Source organism: Athene noctua, chromosome 12 (genome assembly GCF_965140245.1).
Source record: "Athene noctua chromosome 12, bAthNoc1.hap1.1, whole genome shotgun sequence".
NCBI lineage: Eukaryota > Metazoa > Chordata > Aves > Strigiformes > Strigidae > Athene > Athene noctua.
The window spans coordinates 24,161,112-24,178,934 of NC_134048.1; the positions used below are offsets into that span (position 1 = coordinate 24,161,112).

The 17,823-nt window shown below is 58.7% G+C and overlaps 1 protein-coding gene across 3 annotated transcripts in view; it reads right to left on the reverse strand.

Annotated features, from left to right (window-relative positions):
- Positions 1-17,823, reverse strand: part of PPP2R2B (protein phosphatase 2 regulatory subunit Bbeta) — a 99,275-nt gene that overhangs the window by 2,557 nt on the left and 78,895 nt on the right. For all 3 annotated transcript variants that reach the window (XM_074916252.1, XM_074916250.1, XM_074916251.1), the window contains 2 exons: positions 7,848-8,025; positions 5,885-6,049 (listed from right to left, as the gene is read on the reverse strand). In XM_074916252.1, coding sequence (XP_074772353.1) covers positions 5,885-6,049; positions 7,848-8,025 — 343 coding nt within the window. The remainder of the gene's footprint in view (positions 1-5,884; positions 6,050-7,847; positions 8,026-17,823) is intronic.

Here is a 17,823-nt window from a genome sequence, read left to right on the forward strand (position 1 = left end):
GCGCTCGCCCGGGCTTATCGTCCCCGCACTGAGCCCCGCGGTACCAACACCTGAACTCCTGAGTACAGCGGGGAAACCCCCTGAAGTGCCGCTATAAATGATCTCCCTACAAATCAGAAACAGCATCGCCCACAGCAGGACCCAGCTCTGGGGCCTTTCATCACCAGCAGGAAATCTGATGGCACGTCAGGTATTTTTAAATAAGAAAAGCGACAGCAAGGAGCGGCCGGAAGATCTGAGTGGGCTGCGGAGAGCAGCTGACGCCAGGACTCATCTCGCTGCACCACGGCGGGTTTGCTCCCTCCGGGGCCGCGGCTCCCTTCCGTCACGGTGTAGGGGGGCCTGGCCACGCCTGGAGGGGTTCAGTTCACAGAACGGGGGCAAGAAGAAACTGTTGCTGATACTGTAGAAGTAGAAATGTTAAGTTGCAGCTCAACTACCCAAGAGGAAAGGCCTCAGAGAGCGAACCCCAGGGCAGCAGCACGGCTGGGGAAGGGATCCCCGACCCTGGGACCGAGCGCAGGCCCCGGCAGCGTTCCCGTCTGCTCTGCGCCTCGGCCAGCCCCCGGCCGGGCCCTCGTGCCGGGGGGAGCTGGCACCCAGGAGGGGCTGCAGCCGTGCCCAGGACGGGGCTGGGGCAAGCGGGGGAGCACGGGGCCCCGGGCAGCTCCTCCTCTGTGCCGAGGAACTCGAGCACCGGGCGCAGCGTGGGATCCGGCCGCGCACAGCGGAGTCCAGGGCGGGATCCAGTCCCGGCCCCGGCCGGCGCAGAGGAGCTGTCGACCTTTCAGACTTCGGGGCAGGCTGCTGCGGGTTAACTGCCCCTTCCCTGCGCCGGCCGCCTGCCGTACTGGGGCTCTGACACTGGGAAGCGAAAACCAGACCTACCAACGCCGAGAGCCACCGTTCAAACAGCACTTCTGGAGGTGACACCCCCACCCCAAGCTGCTGCCTCCGCGCTCCCAGGAGCTCCCCTCGGCCAGGGGACCCCTCTCGGGGCAGCTTCAAAGCAAACGGGTTTTTCCACTCATCAATAAATTTAACACCAATTCAAGCACTGCCTTTTCTTTCTCACTCCTCATTTAATCATGACAATTAGCAACGCAGACCAGGAAACCCAGAGCAGAGCAGAGCTGCCCTGCACTGCCACCAAACCCCGCTGGGCCACGGCTGCCACCCGTCCCTCCCTGCGCTCAGCGTCACCGCTCAGCCCCAGCACCCGCCCTGCTAGACACCAGCGAGGCACCAGGCCGAAGGGCTCATTTCAGACGAAGACAGGAGAGTGTTGCAAAGGCAAAGAGGTTTCCTGCTTTGCTAAATGAGCTCAGGGTGGCACAAGAGGCTTGTTTTTCACCTCCCCGGAGATTCTGCACAACCGACTAGTTAATTCTTAGCTTGAGGTCTTGCCAGCCCTGTTATTCCATGCAGCAGGACTTCGTTAGCTCCTGCGAGGGCTCGGAGGAAGATGATTAGTTTCTGGGGGCGACATGACCAGCTCAGCTCTGCTCCAGCTGAAACCTGGGACAATGAGAGCTCAGCTCAGCTCAGCCCAGCTAAGCTCACCTCACCTCACCTCACAGACTCCCAGTGCTGCACAGGCCTGGCTTTGTCTGCACAAACAGGGCATCAGATCCCTGTGCTCTACTTAGATAACCTTTCTCCTCTATAAAAGGCTTAGCTGAAAAAATAGGTGAAGAGAACATGCTGTTAGCAGGAACTCGGGAGTGAATGTGTTTTGCCGGAGCCTGCTTTGGCTTTGCAGAGCTGGCACTTTAGTTTCATCCCTGGCTGTGCCAATGGCGTGTGGCAGCCTGGGATACGTGGCTCAGAGCCTCTCCTCTGAACGGGCCAGGGGTGAGGCCAAGCCTCCCGGGGTGTTTAGAGGCCACCCACTAGCCAAGTGGCAAGGCCAGACCATCACCCGGCGGGACGCGGGTGGCAGCTGCTGGGGGAAGAGCCTCAGCCCAGCCGCAGCTCTGGGAGCGTCTCCCCAGGCCACGCGTCGAGGTCAGAGAAGTTAATTTAGTCCAAATGCAGCTGATTCACTCCTGTGCTCTCCTCTCTTTGGAAAGAGCCAGCTAGCAAAGCCCAGCTTCCCTCTCACCTCTCCTCCTCCCTCTCCCCCTCTTTTGTGCACCCTGGCTGCACCAGACCAGCGGCTGCATCAAGTGACGTGTCAGATAAAGGGACTCTGGATCAGTCAGTCCCGTCCTACACGGTCGTTCCTCCTTGCTGAGCTTTTGGGGCGTCCCTGGGACTGGCCGCCAGCAAGTGTGCTGTGGGTTTAGCTGTTTCAGCACAGGTCTGTATTAACCTGTGTGAGACAAACGGGCAGAGACGTGTCTCTGCCAGGTTCTGGCTGCCTCCTGCTCCCTCGCACACCCCCAGCCTCGGGCAGCACCCCTGGGTCAGGGGGCCAGGGGCCTGCTGGCCCAGAGGCCGCATGCCACTCCTGTGTGCAAGGTGGCTGCACCAAAAGCAATGGGGCCACTTGGAGTGTAAGCCCCAAGTGAAGCACCCGACCTCTCCGGATTTCAGCTGAGACTCCAGTTAATCCGGTAATAAATGGGGCCCCCGCAGGCACCTGGAAGCACAGCAGAGCAGCGCTTGCACAGGCAAATGCATTCACCCTCTGCTCCTTCTCTGGCTTCAAATAAAAAGTCAAAACTCCACTGATAGTTCACCTAAGCACAAAATTAATCACGACCACCACTGGGGAAATGCTAAGCTAGCACAAGCAGAGAACTGAGCTTTGCTCTGCATTAGAAAAACCAACTCTGCAATCCACCCCCATCCCAGAGGTGCAGGAGCCTTGCAACCGCGGGCTATGGGCAGAAATTACTGGTCTGGTGCCAATTTCCCCCACGAACTCCAGCCTCATTCTGCCTATCTGTAGTGAGGCGACAAAACGTGCTCCTCTTCCTCACAGCCGAGGTAGGGATCGAGGAAGCGCTTTGCAGCGTGCTCCGCGCGCCGACGCGGGCAGGGCGGGGGAAGCTGCTGTCTGCGGGGCGGCCGGACCCCGCTGTCCCCAGCCCCCAGCACCGTCCCCACGGCCACCAGGCAGCGGGGCCGCAGCCGCCCGCTCCATCGTGGGCTGCCGGGGCCCCCCCCGGCCCTGGCGGGGGCTCTGCTGGGACGGGGGTCACAGCACACGGGCAGGGCCCCCCGGTCCCCGGTGGCGGGGCGGCGGGGGTCGGGGAATGCGGCTGGGCAGGGGCTCAGGGGAGCTTTTGCTGCTTCCCGGCTGAAGGCTTCTGTGGCTTTGCTCTGGCTGCAGAAGCAGATCCGGGCTGCTCACGGGAAGGATTTCTGAGCCCTAATTCTCTGTTACACAACAAACCCATTTTCCTCTGACATCGAGCAGGCGCTGTGCTCCCCACGCCACCAGCTCCCTCTGCCACCAGCCCCCCAGCCTTGCCGAGCCCCCTCGCTTTGGGGCCACAGCCCCACGCACCCCGCGGCCCCGCGGGGGCTGCACGGTCCCGGGGTGACCCTGCTCCTCGGGGACGGGCCTCTCCTCCGGCCCAACAGCAGCGGCGATGCACAGTCCGGCTGGGCTTCCTCGCGGGGCCCCTCCAAAGGCAGCAGTGCTGGCCCAAACGACGGGGGGATCATTTCAGAGAGACATCTGCAATATCGGAGGGTAAAACCTGTGGGCTGTGGGTTACCTCAGCAAAGCAGCTGTGTGCTTCTTATTTCTAACCAAAGCTGAAACTGCTTTCAGCCAAGAGTAACATCTGGTAGCGTTGCTGTAAGGCAGTCAGCAGGATAAAGACAAGAAGGCAAAGGCTCCCCGTTGGGAAACGGGCAGTACTCAGAGCCTCTTGTTTCAGGAGCTTGGTACATGCAGTCACAGGTGGCCCCTTAAAAAAAAAAAGGAAAGCCCAACACCTTTGGCTATGAGGAAATCACCAGTGTCCTTCCTTGCTTTCCCACAGACTCTCCAAACAGGATTACTTTTGCCGGTGTTACCAGCTGCTCCAGGAAACCCAACCTCCCCGCTGGCTTCCCACGCTGCTTCGGACACCCCCCACTTTTGTGGTGCCTGCTGTGCCCGGGCAGGCTCCCCCCGCCGGGCCACGGCCCTCTCAGCGCGGCGCCCGCGCCTCTCCTCCTGCCGAGCGGGCGCTCCGTGTGGAAGCAGATGGCCTCCGAGGCCAGCTACGAGGCTGGAGGTAACAGGCACAGTGTCACAGATTGCAGGAGCCTCAAATAAAACGGGCAAACAAAAGTTAATAAGTAGAAGCTGGCCCTGAGAAGCAAACTGCATGTATCTAAATAAACATGACTGGGATGTGCAGCGCTACCTTCTGCATTTTTATTAAATACTGACAGTTATTAAATGTCTCCGTTGGAGGATTCGCCTCCAAAAGCCAATGTTGCTTTTCATTTTGAACTTTGATGGACTGTCTCAATTTCAACTCACACATCTGCTGAACTGCAATTGACTGAGGCTGATGCTTCTGAGGGACGGAGGGAAATCAATAAGGAAATGTCACGGGAGAGGTCAAACCAAGCCGGGATTCACCGCTGGCTGGGGCACTTGCCAGGGGCCGGAGGGACGCGGCAGTGCCCAGACAAAGGGAAATGCTGGGGGGGGGCTCCTGCCACTGGAGTGTCAGGAAAATGAATTTTGTTTGCTCCTTAATTGTATTCTGATTCTCAGCTGGGAGCCGCACTGTAGGACTGCGAGACGTGGTCGGGAAATGCAAGAATAGAAAGGCGTGTTTTGGGAAAACTGACACTTGACACTTCTGTATCTCCTGCCAGCAATGTCAGCTTTCCCCTCCACCCACTACCCTAGTTCAAAAAAACAGGTATTGGACTGCGACCGCAGCTCAAAAGCCCAGAAGCATTAGCTGGTGTGTAATTCCCTGTCACCTCTAGGAAACCTCAGCCTGGAGCACAGCCGGGTGTCTCTGCACGTGGATTATTAGCATGGGGCTCCAGGAAGTTGCACCTGGTCTGTGCATCTTGTTCTCGTAACATTATCACACTTTGAATAGCAAAAATCTCCTTCATTTCCCACAAGACACTGGCAATTTTCTGAAGGAAACTCAAGAACAGGAGGCACAGGGGTGTAGCTGTCCAGTCACACAGAATAGCAGCCCGTGTTTCTGCTCGGAGGCAGATACCCAACTCCTTTGGGTCTGTTCCACCTCTGTGTCTCATCCACAGCACTGAGCTCGGCATGGAGCTGCCCCCCAGGAACTGCTGGGGCACCAACAACAGCGACAGGGATGCGCCAGCCCACCCCTAACCGCCACAGCTGTTCATGCCAGCAGTTTACCAGCAGCTGCTCATAAAGAGAATATTTCCTGCCGGGCCCAGGCTCAGCAGGAGCCACGCTCAGCTGCCTGCCTCGGCAGCAGCTCACTGTCGCATCAGCCCGGGGAGGACCCAGGACAAGCTCCCTGCCTGCCCACCTTACTCCAAACATTGCGGGGCTTTTCTGCATGTCCTGACCCCCGCGGAGTCAACTGGAGCTGGCAACAGGACGTGGGGCTGTTTGGACAAACAGCCTCAAGAAACACAGCACTGTCTCTGGCACTGACAGCTCTGCAGACACTGGGCACCGACATCCCAGGGACCCCTTGGACCTGCTGCTGCCGAAACACCACACTTGGGGGTTTTTAACAGGCTGCCCCAAGGGCGTGTGGCCGGGGCCCAGGGGAAGCTGCTCCTCTCGGGGACAGGCAGGGCTGAGGGCACGTAGCCATGGGAACCCCCAGGGACACGCACGACCCCAGCCCTGCACACCCCGAGGGAGGACGGGGAGAGCTGGTGGGACAGACCTGAGCCCAGGTCGGGCTCCACGCTCCCGTTTTTGGGCTCTTTTAAGCCAACGGGGGCCCCGTCCCGCTGGCGGGGCTGTACTCACACTTGGCGTGGCGGTCGCAGAGGGCGGAGGTGCGCATGTCGCACAGGCGGATGGTGCCTTTGCTGCTGCTGTACACGAAGGTGTTGCAGTGGTGCGGGTGAAACTCGGCGGCCGTGATCACCTCCGTCAGCTCCTCCATGTTGGCCGGTTTGATGTCCACGATGTCTGGCAGGGCGAGTCAAGGAGCCCCACGGAGCCCGGCCCAGACCCCGCTGCCCTCCCGCTGCTGTCTCTGGACACCTCGGCTTCCCCTCGCCCCGCGCAAACTGGGGCTTTGATGGGTTAAAAACGCTGGGTTGCAAACCGAGCTGCAGACCCCGTCCTGCAGAAGCAGCCACCGCAGCTCACAGCCGCCGAGCTGTTTCACCGCCCGGCCGCGCTGCAGATGTGCAGCGGAACCTGGAGGCCGGTGGAAGCCAGCCCCGCACCCAGCGCCCGGCCCCGCGGGGCAGCGATCGCCCCCCGAGGCGCCGCAGCCGGGGCGTGCGGGTGTTGGTGAGGCACAGCCAGCCTGCATCGAGGAGCGGTCCAGGGCCGCACCGCGTCCCGCATCCTGCGCCGGCCGGCTTCTGACCCACAGGGACAGCCCCCACGCTTTGCTCAGCAGGGTTTCAAACCCCATCACACTGTGCAGCGGCTGGTGACAGGCACAAAACCGAGAAACCCCAACCCACAGCACTGCCTCTTCCCAGCTGGCAGGCAGGGGCTGGATTTGGTTTTATTGACAAAACGGTGACGTGCTCCTCACCTCCCTGGGCAGGCGGGCGGTGCAGCCTCCTCTCTCCTCCCACCACCCGGCCCCTGCAGAGAGCCCAGAGGGGCTGGTCTCATGCTCAGCCAAAGCGGGGACACCCCCGGGAGGGGCTCCAAGGTGCTGGGCAGAGGGGTGACACCAGCAAGCCAGTGGGATGGGACATCTGAGGGGACATCTCTCTGGTGGTGACGCTTCTCCATCAATTCTTAGCAAGCGCTTTAGGTGCTGCACTTGCACCTTGGCCAAACTCCCTCGGGCCATCTAAACTCCCAGAGGTTTCACCCATATTTAGTACTGCTCACCTGCTTCCCTGAAAGGCGACACAGGCTGCAGCCCTGCTCAACCGTACCCACTGCGAGCTCCCACCAGCCACACGCTGGGACTGCTGCAATCCGCTCCAGCTGCCTAAATCTGCCACATGCCCTGGGGGTTTCTCTGTAGGAAGCACTATATAAATACCACCGGTGATTAGTGCCCCGTTGTTATCATTTCTGATGCGGCTGTTACAAGGGTGACTGGCACGACCTCATTTGTACGACTGTGACTGGCAGCCTGTCACCCTGCTGCAGGGTATAAAGGACACCGCACGATTAATATTTCCTCTCTCCGTCTTCCCCAAGGCAGCTGTCTTCTCCATCACCCGCGGACCCCCCTCCCTCCCTCCTTCCCCACACACACCCTGCAGGCAAAATTCAGAAATGTGTCACCCACACCGGGAAGCAGCAGCCTCGGCGATGCCAGCTGAGCCCTGCGCCGCGGCGGGAGCGACTCGGCCATGGCCCAACGTGCCCACCAGCGCGGGTGAGCCAAGAGGGATGTAATGACACCTGGGGACTGGAGATCCCCGATGTCCTGCAGCCGGACACATGATTTTGTACTCTCAAGCCCCCTTGCCAGAGGGTGAAGCTCCTCTACCAAGGAACCGCGATCGGGGTACGGGGACGGGGCCAGGCGCGAGGCTGCACTAAGGCTCAGTCACCATCGCAGCAGACACGGCCCGGCTCCGCTGCCTCCCGCGGCACTGGGCCTCGCAGGTCCCCCTGCCCCTCACCTTCAGCGGGGACCCGCCGCCCCCATCCAGCTTTCTCCTGCTCCCGCTGACACCTGCGTGTGTCTGAGCTCCCAGGGCCTTCACACCCCACCTGCCAGCCGAGGCACCTCCCTCACTGCGGCTCTCGGTCCCGCCGGGCGGCATGCACCAAAGGATACTAAAGCTTTGATTTGTGATTTCAAAGTTCCACAGGTTTATCCTCAGGTCGTCCGCCGACATGTAGGTCTCGTAGTCACTGTTGACGGAGATGGAGTTGATGTGGTAGGTGTGCGCGTTGGCGAACACCCGCCGTGGCGTGGCCTCCACCATCAGGTCCATGGGCCGCAGCACGGGGACCTGTGGGGCGGGGAGCAGAGTGTCAGCGCCCAGGGACGGGCCCCGCTGTCCCACCCGCCCCACGCCAGCACCCTGCACAGGGGCACCCCCACATCTCCGGCCGGCAGCGCTGCGCCCCGTCCCCCACGTCCCGCCGGGGAATGCCAAGGCCTCGCTCAGGGCGCGAGCAGGAGGATGGGCAGGCACGGACGCCTTCGACACTTGAGAGCAGCACCAGGGCTGCGGGGAGGCAGCGAAAGCCCAGCAAACCAGGCTCAGAGCTCTGCTGCCGCAAGTGTTCCTTCTTTGAAAAAAAAAAAACCAACCCACTTCTGCCTTGTTTTGTCACTGTTAACAGGAATCGGAAATTCCTGGAGCGTTTCTAACAGAAATATGTTTCTTGCAAGAGTCAGGTCAGCACAGATTTTTCTTTTAACATTTTTGCGTTTGCTTCACAGCGAAGTGACGGAGGTAAGAGATGAGAAGAGACAGGGAAAGGGAACACACAGGCCAGGGACAGATGGAGGGACTAGAAACAGAGCTACACGTTTGCCTTTAGATGAATAAGCATAAACACCGGGGGACGGCGAGCTGTGGTACCAACAGCGTGTGCAAGGAGCAGCGTACGTAGTAACTCCAGACAGAGCGCTCCTAAGGCAACTGAACGCACTAGCAAGGTGTCAGCCTGTGCTGCCAGTAAGCTCTTCTTCCCTCAAGCGACTTCATTACTGTGTACACTGTCTGTGCGCTGCCCAAAGAGACTTCCCACGGCTGCAGAGGTGGGGACGGGAGTGTGACAGCCAGCTCGAGTGACACTGGAGCACAGGGGCTGCCAGCTCAGGGCCTGAGCTTAATGTGACGAGCCTGCCTGCTAATTCCGCCTGACACAGCCAGCGACGCATTGTCTGCGCTGGAGGACTCTGCCCAGCCATCTGGGGACGGAGCCTCGCGCTGTGCTCGGCGATTAGAACCGGGCTGTCACTGCGCCTGTCGGAAACGTGACGGCTGTGCAAGGGGAAGGGGTTCAACGATTACACCAGGCCTTGCCGGGCACAAAAATAAGTACAGCAAAGGGTTCGGCAGAGGACTTCACTCAGCGAGATGAGGCTGCGTGGTCCAGCCCCAGGACTGGCCCCAGTCCGGCAGTGCAAAGCAACCAGGGCAACCCAGGTCCGAGCCAGAGCAAGCTCCAGCACCCCAGCACAGCTCCCTGCCCAGTTCGTGTATGGCAGCAACTCACAGAGCTAAGATCAACTCTTCAGCCAAGAAAATCCCCCACACGGTACTCCAGACCCAAACTCTGGGGCATTTTTTATGGCTGGAACTTGGTCCATCACCAGGTAAAACCCCATGAGAGGAACAAACCTGGTCATCTGAGAGTATTTTGTTAAGGCAGGATTTTTTATCTGCTACGGTGGCAAGAATCTGCCCTGGAATATGGAAAACAGCAAGTGCCCACGCCCCTCCTCACCACGTGCTGCACGGTTACGCTCAAGTTTATCAACAATAAGTATTTAAACCTGAAAGCGTTGACATTTTGTGGCAGGAGCAGCCAGGAACGTGCTGGGAGCACAGACTGGCCCAGGGATCTAGTCCCACGACGGCAGAAGGCAAACCCTGGCTCGGGACGGCCAAGGGGAGCAGGCGCCCAGCACAGGCTGAGCCCCTGCCTGGGTTTAATCTCTTCTCCGCTGACGCCTGCCCTGAAGCGGCTGGAAGCGCCATCGCGCAGGGGAGCCAATGTGCGTCTGTGGCGACGGCTCGACCCCAGTGCGGGCACCGGCCTGTGCTCGGCCGCCTCCTGGCCAGCACAGGAACCCCCAGTGCCCCGGGGCCCGTCCCCACGGCTGGCAGACACCCGCGTTACAGGACAAGAAGGAGTGGTCTGGGGAAGACCCCCCAGACCCCTCCGAGCCCGGGGGGAGAATGCAGGAGAGGCTCAGGGTGGCAGCGACCAGTGACAGTGAGGAGAAAGTGCCCAACAAATGGGGCAATGTGACAGCGGCTGAAACTTGTCTTTTTTTTTCAAGCAGGCAGAGTCCCAGTCAGCATCTGCATAAAGCACCCGGCTCCCACCAGCACTGCCATGGCAATCCCCACCAGCACAGAGACCTCCCCAGCGCATCCCTTCTTCAATTACAGAGCCAACCTGCAGGGCAGGCTCTGGGATTATACACACCCATTATTAAAGGGTAATTCAGTGTAACAAACCGCATCAAGTACATAGAAAGGCTGTCAAACAAAATAAACCACTAATAAATTAAATTACTTTCTGTTTTCAGGAAGGGGGGGGAATGCCAGTCATTTTTCATTTAAAACAAAGTATGTCTTAATATTTCTTTCTGCCTTCAGCAGGCACCCCTTGCAAAAGAGCCGGTCCCACTCACTCAGAGGGCAGACTCGATTCCTCTCTCCTTGCCTGGTGAAGGCTTCCCCTTCCCTGGGTTAATGAGGCACTCATCCTCCCCTGGGCTGTAAAATTAATTTTCTGAGTGGCTGGGGGGTGGAGGGAGCCGGCGTGCCCTGGCCCCTTCCCCCCACGGGTGCTCCATGGCCTCCAGCCGCCTCCCCGAGCGCGGGACCACGGCGCAGGGAACGCGATGTCAGGAATTGCTGCCACTTCGCTGCTTTGCCCCCTGTTCCCACCAGGTTTCCCCCTTTTCTTGTCCATCGTACTGACTGTCACCAAATGTTCCCTGCTCCTACGGAGAAAAGCTTCACCTGGCAGAGCTTCTCCTCACCATTTACAGCGCTGTGGTGGAGGCAGCCTGAGGAGATGCAGAGGTTCAGCATTTCTGGCCAGAGGTTTTCAAAATACAAGTCAATACACAGGGAAAAAAGATAAAGGCCTCAGCCTCCAGGACGGTGTGGTTACACCACCCCCCGAGCCCGAGGTGTGCCGGGTTTGAGCTGCCACTGCCGGGGTCGGACGGGGGACAGGACGCCCCCAGCACAGCCCCACAGCGCGACAGGACCCAACCACCACACAAGGGAGAGCGCTGCCGGGAACCCGCACGGGACGTGCCGGGGGCCAAAAACTCCTAAAGGGAGGAATAGGACAGGGCTGGCTCATGAGGAGAAAGCCCAGTCCCCGGCGAGCCGGCAGGATTCGGCCAAGCGTGGTTAGTCACAGCTGGAACCCAGACTAACCTGACCCTGGGTTTGCAAGAAGGAAAATGTAACGGAGCTCCTGGCACAGGGGAGAGCAGGGCCAGCTGCTCGGGGGCGACGCGGCAGGGCTCTGCGCCCGCTCCAGAGCCCAGCTCCCCCCGGGTGCTCCCCGACGCGCAGGTCTCACCTACACAAGTCACATTCTGCAACTGGCCAGCGCTGCCTGCAGATAATAGTTTGCAGACAAAATGTGCATCTGACACTGTTTTCATGGCAGGCTGACAATTTCGTCCCTGTCAGGATTTTGTCTGATCAGATCGTTCCTGCGAAGTGTGGACGGCACAGTCCTGCGGGAGGATAAACCTGCTCTCACTTCGTCCGTGTAGGTGATAGAGCTTCTGGTTTCATCTCCCCTCCACTGACGTGTCCCTCCCTGCCAAGCACCACACCAGCACCGCTCCTGGGGCCTGTTTCTGAGCCTTATTTCACCAGTGAGATGCCGGCTCAGACCAGCTGCCAACCACAGTTCCACGTGCCCAGGCCCAAAAGGCAGCGGCTGCCCCAAAGGCTCTGGGTGCCAGGGGGGCAGAGGGAGGGGGAGAACGTGACACACATAATTGGCCGCGTGCCGAGACCCCGCCGTGCCAGCAGCAAGGGCCAGGGCCACAGGTCCCTGTGCCACCAGCCCCGTGCGCCCCCCCGGAGCCCCCAGCAGGGCAGAATCGGGGCCATTGTCCTTCTGTCCCCAGCCGGGTGCCCCAGCAGAAGAGACGAGAGCCCTTTGCGGGCAGCAGGGCTCAGCCACAGCGGGGAGGGGGTCACAGGAGTGTCTGCCCCACCAGCACCGAGGCACAGGGACAAAGCCTGACATCAGTCCCTCTGCGGGGCTGCTGGGGCCAACACAAACACCCCCCAAAGACAGGGCCCATTCACGGAGGGGTTTGAGTGCCCGGCTGAGTGTTGACTGCAAGTGATGCTCCACATACAGCCCAAAGCAGCCCAGATTTCCCATTCTTTGTATATTTTTATAGCACAATAGGATTTTTTTGTTTGTAACTGAGAATTTGTCCTAGTTCAGTTATTACACTCCCTGATTACTTTCATTATCTGTACCTAAATTCTGAAATAAATCTGCAGAAACCTCAAAAACCAAACAGAACATTTTTCTTATCTGAAGTTAAAAATCCTGAAGTCATTGTGCCAATCTCATCAGAACTAAATTCCCCTTAAGGAAGTAATTGTTTGAAAAAATATTTTTTAACTTATTTCTCCCACTGAAAAAGAGCTGGTGTCAGTGAAATCCCACAGGGCCGTTTACAATTTTCCTCCTTTTCCTGGGGGAAGCGTGTGGAAGCACAGCCACGTTACCAAACACTCAGAGCAATCCAAACCCGGCTGGTAATTCTGCCTGGCGCATTGTTTTTACAGTATGTCTAGACACAGATACCAGCAGTGTAATTGCTGTGGAAAAAGAGAAAAAATATCTGAAAGGTCAACTCTGGTCATCAGCATTTCAAGGCAAGTTCACAAATACTGAAAGGATGAATAATGAGTTTTCATCAGAAAAGAAAGAATTCAGCTCATGACCTGGGAAAAACAAAAAAATGAGAAAAGCAGTGGCAAAACAGGCTCCTCCATTTTTTTTTTATGTTCTACAGAATGAAGCAAGCCGAAGTGCAGCCAGGGCACACGGGCAGGCCGGGTGCTGCCGTGGGCTTGGCGGAGGGAGATTCTCTGGAGAACCACCACTACTGGCACGGTGACTTCAGAGCCCGGGCCCTGCCGACTGGCCGTGCCTCGCTGGGAGACTGAGCCAAGCCCTGCCCTCTTCACACAAGGTGTTGCTTCCAGAGGGACAAAAATGACAGACCCCCCAGCCCTTGCAGCCTGCAGGTCCCCAGCACGTCCCAGACCAGCATGGTGTCTTCCTGAGCTGGCACGGCACAGCACGGCATGGACAGCACGGCATGGCACAGCACGGCACAGCACGGCATGGCACAGCATGGCACAGCACGGCATGGAATGGCACGGACAGCACGGCATGGCACAGCACGGCATGGCACAGCACAGCACGGCACAGCATGGCATGGACAGCACGGCATGGCACAACACGGCACGGCATGGCACGGCATGGACAGCACGGCATGGCACAGCACAGCACGGCACAGCATGGCATGGACAGCATGGCATGGCACAGCACGGCATGGCACAGCACAGCATGGCACAGCATGGCATGGACAGCATGGCATGGCACAACACGGCACGGCACGGCATGGCACGGCATGGACAGCACGGCATGGCACAACACGGCACGGCACGGCATGGCATGGCATGGACAGCACGGCATGGCACGGCATGGCACGGCACGGCATGGCACAACACGGCACAGCACGGCATGGCATGGCATGGACAGCACGGCATGGCACAACACGGCACAGCACGGCATGGCATGGCATGGACAGCACGGCATGGCACAACACGGCACAGCACGGCATGGCATGGCATGGACAGCACGGCATGGCACAGCACGGCATGGCACGGCATGGATGGCATGGCACGGCATGGCACAGCACGGGGCCAGGCCACTAAGGGCAGGCGAGCACACACACATTACACACCAAGCTGCTTTAGAGCAATGTAAGCAAGTAAGGAAAATGGGAAAAACCTTTTTTTTCTTTTCATTTCTGTAGCAACGGTTTGACGATGATCATTTGGAATTGATTAGTTCTGCCATGTGCGTTTTATAGCCAAAAAAAGCCAAATGTTTCACATTACCTTGTCATTTAAATGATAATGCTTTGGAGAAGGATACAACCAACGGACCCCCCGCCCCCCCCCCGGCTCACTGGGTGCACACAGCCAGTCTCCAGGCTGCTTCCTTACTCACCAACATTCTGAAGTGCACGAGGCAGGGATCGGCTGCCCAGGGCAGGGAAAGCTGCTCCCAAATGGTACCTGTGCTCCCCTGGGTCTCCCTGGGACAGAGGAAGGGAGGCAGCAGCAGCCCCCCAAGAGCCCCCGGCCAGAGCCCCGCCAGCCGCCAGCCCCGGGGAGCCCCGGCTGTTCCCCCTGTTGCGGTCGTAACTCAGGAGCAGGGGACGTGGTGGAGTAAGAAACCCCGGACTGGCTTGAGAACGCGCGGAGCCCCGATACGAGACCCTTCCCCAGCAGCAGCCTCGGCCCAGCAGGTCGGGAGGCAGGCAGCCGGCCCCGCGGCGCTCCGAGCTCAGGCGTTACGTGCCGAGGTAGCGCTGGCAGCACAGCCCGCTCCTGCTCCTTCTCCTTAAAGGAACAAGGTCAAGATCACCCCTCTCTAGAGCAGAGGGAGGCCCAGGAGCCGCCCCCTGGCCAGTTCCCTCGTTCCGCTCACCAGAGGCACATCAGCGCCCTGCCGCACACACAGCACCCGGGTGCCTCCGGGTGTTTCACGGGAGTTTCACTGCAGCCTGACTCGCGCTGTGAGGAATCAAAGCAAACACATTCTCGATTCAGAAAGGTTTAAGCCCTGGATATTATTTGTGTGGTTTCCTGTACACATCCCACGGCGTAGGTACGGCCGTACGCTGCGCGGCACTCGAGAGCTCGTGGAGGCTGTTAAGTGAGGCCAAAGGGCTGCAGCTATCGGACTGGGGGTATCCTAATCAGCAGAGCTCTTCTAACGACTGCGGAAGCCTTACTTTACAGTCTGAGCAGAGATAAATATTCCTTTTGCACTATGTGAGTTAGAAATTCCTCAGAGAACAATGGTCATCAAGTACATCTAAACCATTACGACGAATGGGTAAGAGATGATTGCAGCAAGGTGGTTTTAAAACCTTTTTGCTTGTCTGTGGTTGAAAATTAAACTGTGGACGGATGCGGCTTTACTCCAAAGTACAAGCATCACAGGACAATTAAATGTCAAAGATACACCAAGCTGCAGCAAAATGGTTACAGCTATGTAAATATCTGTCTGAGCAAAATCATCAAAACATTCCATCAAAGCGGGGCTGGTGGAAGTCTCCTCAATCTTCCGCCCTCAGGGACAGCAGGCGTTGTGCAGGCAGAGACCAATAACCATCTACTGAGCACTTACATCGTGTTTTACCCCTTCCCGCTACATGAAGCAGGAGCAGCCGTTCCTCACCAGAGAGCAGGAGGAGCAGGGGAATCACAGCGTCTTATCTCACAGCAGGAGGGCAGACACCCAAGTACCAAACTCCTCCAGCCGCAGGGCGCCAAGCTGCTGCCAGGAATAAATGGACTGAAAGTAAAACCAAGGCTGAAACTTTTGAGGCAGACAGCAGACTCCAGTAAATAGTGCCCAGTTCTCTGATATTCCAGTGTGACTTTTCATAGGGAAAAAAAAAAATCCCAGTTCCCTCCTTCCTGAGCAAACTCCATCCACCTCGACAGGGCAGGGGCGCTCCAGGGTGAGCAGGGACAGGGCAGGGGGGTGCCCGGTGGGACGGGATGGCTGCCCCTGCCCCAGGCATGGCCCCTGCCCGCTGCGGGTGGCCTGTGTTCCCAGGACACCCCCGGCACCGCGCTGCCCAGGGCTGGGCCTGGCACTGGCTGCGCCGGCAGCACTTCGGCATCCCTGCCCCTCCTCGGAGACGCCCCCCCAGGCACCAGCGGAGATGGCCGGACGGGCTGGATGGTGTGACTTCAGGCTGAGCACTTCCAGAAACAGCCGGGTTGATTTTCAGCTCCACTTCCGCCAATTCAAGGGCCAGTATGTGGTCAAACGTCACCAACTCGTGCCAACAATCAATAGCAAAGATAAGCACAACGATTATTTATTGCCATAACCACACCACCCGTGTTTCTCAGCGCAGGCTCTGGCCGACTGGCAGCCGCTGCCCGTTGGCATGGTGGGAGCAGACAGGGGGCACAGAGGTGGGCCCAGGATGGGAGCCCAACCCGCCAGCTCGGCCCTCCTGCATCGACCTGTGCCACCCCCACGGGCTGGCTCCTCTGCCCACCCAGCGGCTGTAACACGGGTAAGAGGAGGAGGAGGAGCAGCTACGTGACAGCGGTCAGCCCCCCGGCACACACGGCACCACAGAGCCCACGTGAGCTGTGCCGTGGGGAGGGCAGCAGAGCCGGCACTGTGAGCAGGGGAGGACGCGGTGCCACATGGCCAGGGCCACCCGCCGTGCTCCTCGTGGCCTCCCCTTGCCCAGGGCCACCGGCCGTGCTCCTCGTGGCCTCCCCTTGCCCATGCAAGGTGGTGCACATCCCCCCGCGCTCCCCCCGCTGCCCAGCCTGGGTCTGACCCGGTTGCGGCCACCGCAGGTGAGACAGATGTCGTGACACCTACAGAGCTGACAGCTGGGTCAATCCAAAAGATAAAAATGCATTTTCAAAAGGTTAAAAAGTTTCATTTCAAAACTCAGTGTTCCCATAATTAAGTATTTTGCTTAAGAGGTTATATCGATTTTTTTGGCAGTTTTGCTACAGTTTGTGTTGGGAAAGAAGAGAAATACGCATCACATTTATCCTGGACTCTTGAGTTGGTTCACCTCCCCCAGAAATTCAATGTTCTTAAAGAACAGACTAGAAATAAAAATAAATCAGCATTCAGAAATTGCTCCTTTGAGAATGCTGACCTTGCATTTGCTGGTTTGGGTGGTTCCAGCAGTGCTGGGGTGCTCAGGTGCCCCCAGGCACAGGACTGACACCGACAGGCGACCGCAGCGGAGCTCGGCACCGGCACCGCGATGGCAGATTTAGGCAAAACAGTGACCTGAGTTTCCTCAGGAAGCCCAGGGCCTTTCCAGCGCGTTTACACCGAGGAGGAAGAGCTACCTGGAGTAACAGCCCTTGGCACTACCGAGCCCTCAGAGCACCAACAACCCAGCACTGACAGGCAGATGCCGAGCAAGTCCTCCAATGGGCTAAGTAACACATACCAGGCTGGAAATGCTGCCTGAAACGTGACAGCAGATACACGGATACATGAAATAAAATGTTTTCTTGCTCAGTAAAGAAAAATGCCTGCCAGCCACCAGGAACAACTCAGCACGGAGAGAATTAACTACCTGTCCGGGGTTCTCAGTGGCTTCATCTCCAATGGAACTGGAAGCCAGAGAATGAGCCAAGGGTGATCGTAGCAACAATTTTGTATATATAAATATAAACCCACCAAGTGCTCAAAATGCAAATTCTGTCAGGATGTTAATAAATTACAAGCTGCTTTAGTCTGATTAATGTCATGACGAAATTCCTGCACACTTGACACTTCCAGGCCCATGGGTTAAAGCCGGTACTGTCTGTCCCTGCTTCAGCACCAGGCGGTGGGGAGCACGGCTTCTCCCCGCTCGCTGCTGGAGCCCACGCGCTCGAGCTCTCCAGCGCTGCCTGCACCTGCTGCCTGCACCCACTGCTGCACCCGCTGCCTGCACCCACTGCTGCACCCGCTGCTGCACCCGCTGCTGCACCCGCTGCTGCACCCGCTGCCTGCACCTGCTGCCTGCACCCGCTCCTGCACCCGCTGCCTGCACCTACTGCTGCACCTGCTGCTGCACCCGCTGCCTGCACCCGCTGCTGCACCCGCTGTCTGCACCCGCTGCCTGCACCCGCTGCTGCACCCGCTGCCTGCACCCGCTGCCTGCACCCGCTGCTGCACCCGCTGCCTGCACCCGCTGCCTGCACCTGCTGCTGCACCCGCTGCCTGCACCCGCTGCTGCACCCGCTGCTGCACCCGCTGCCTGCACCCGCTGCCGG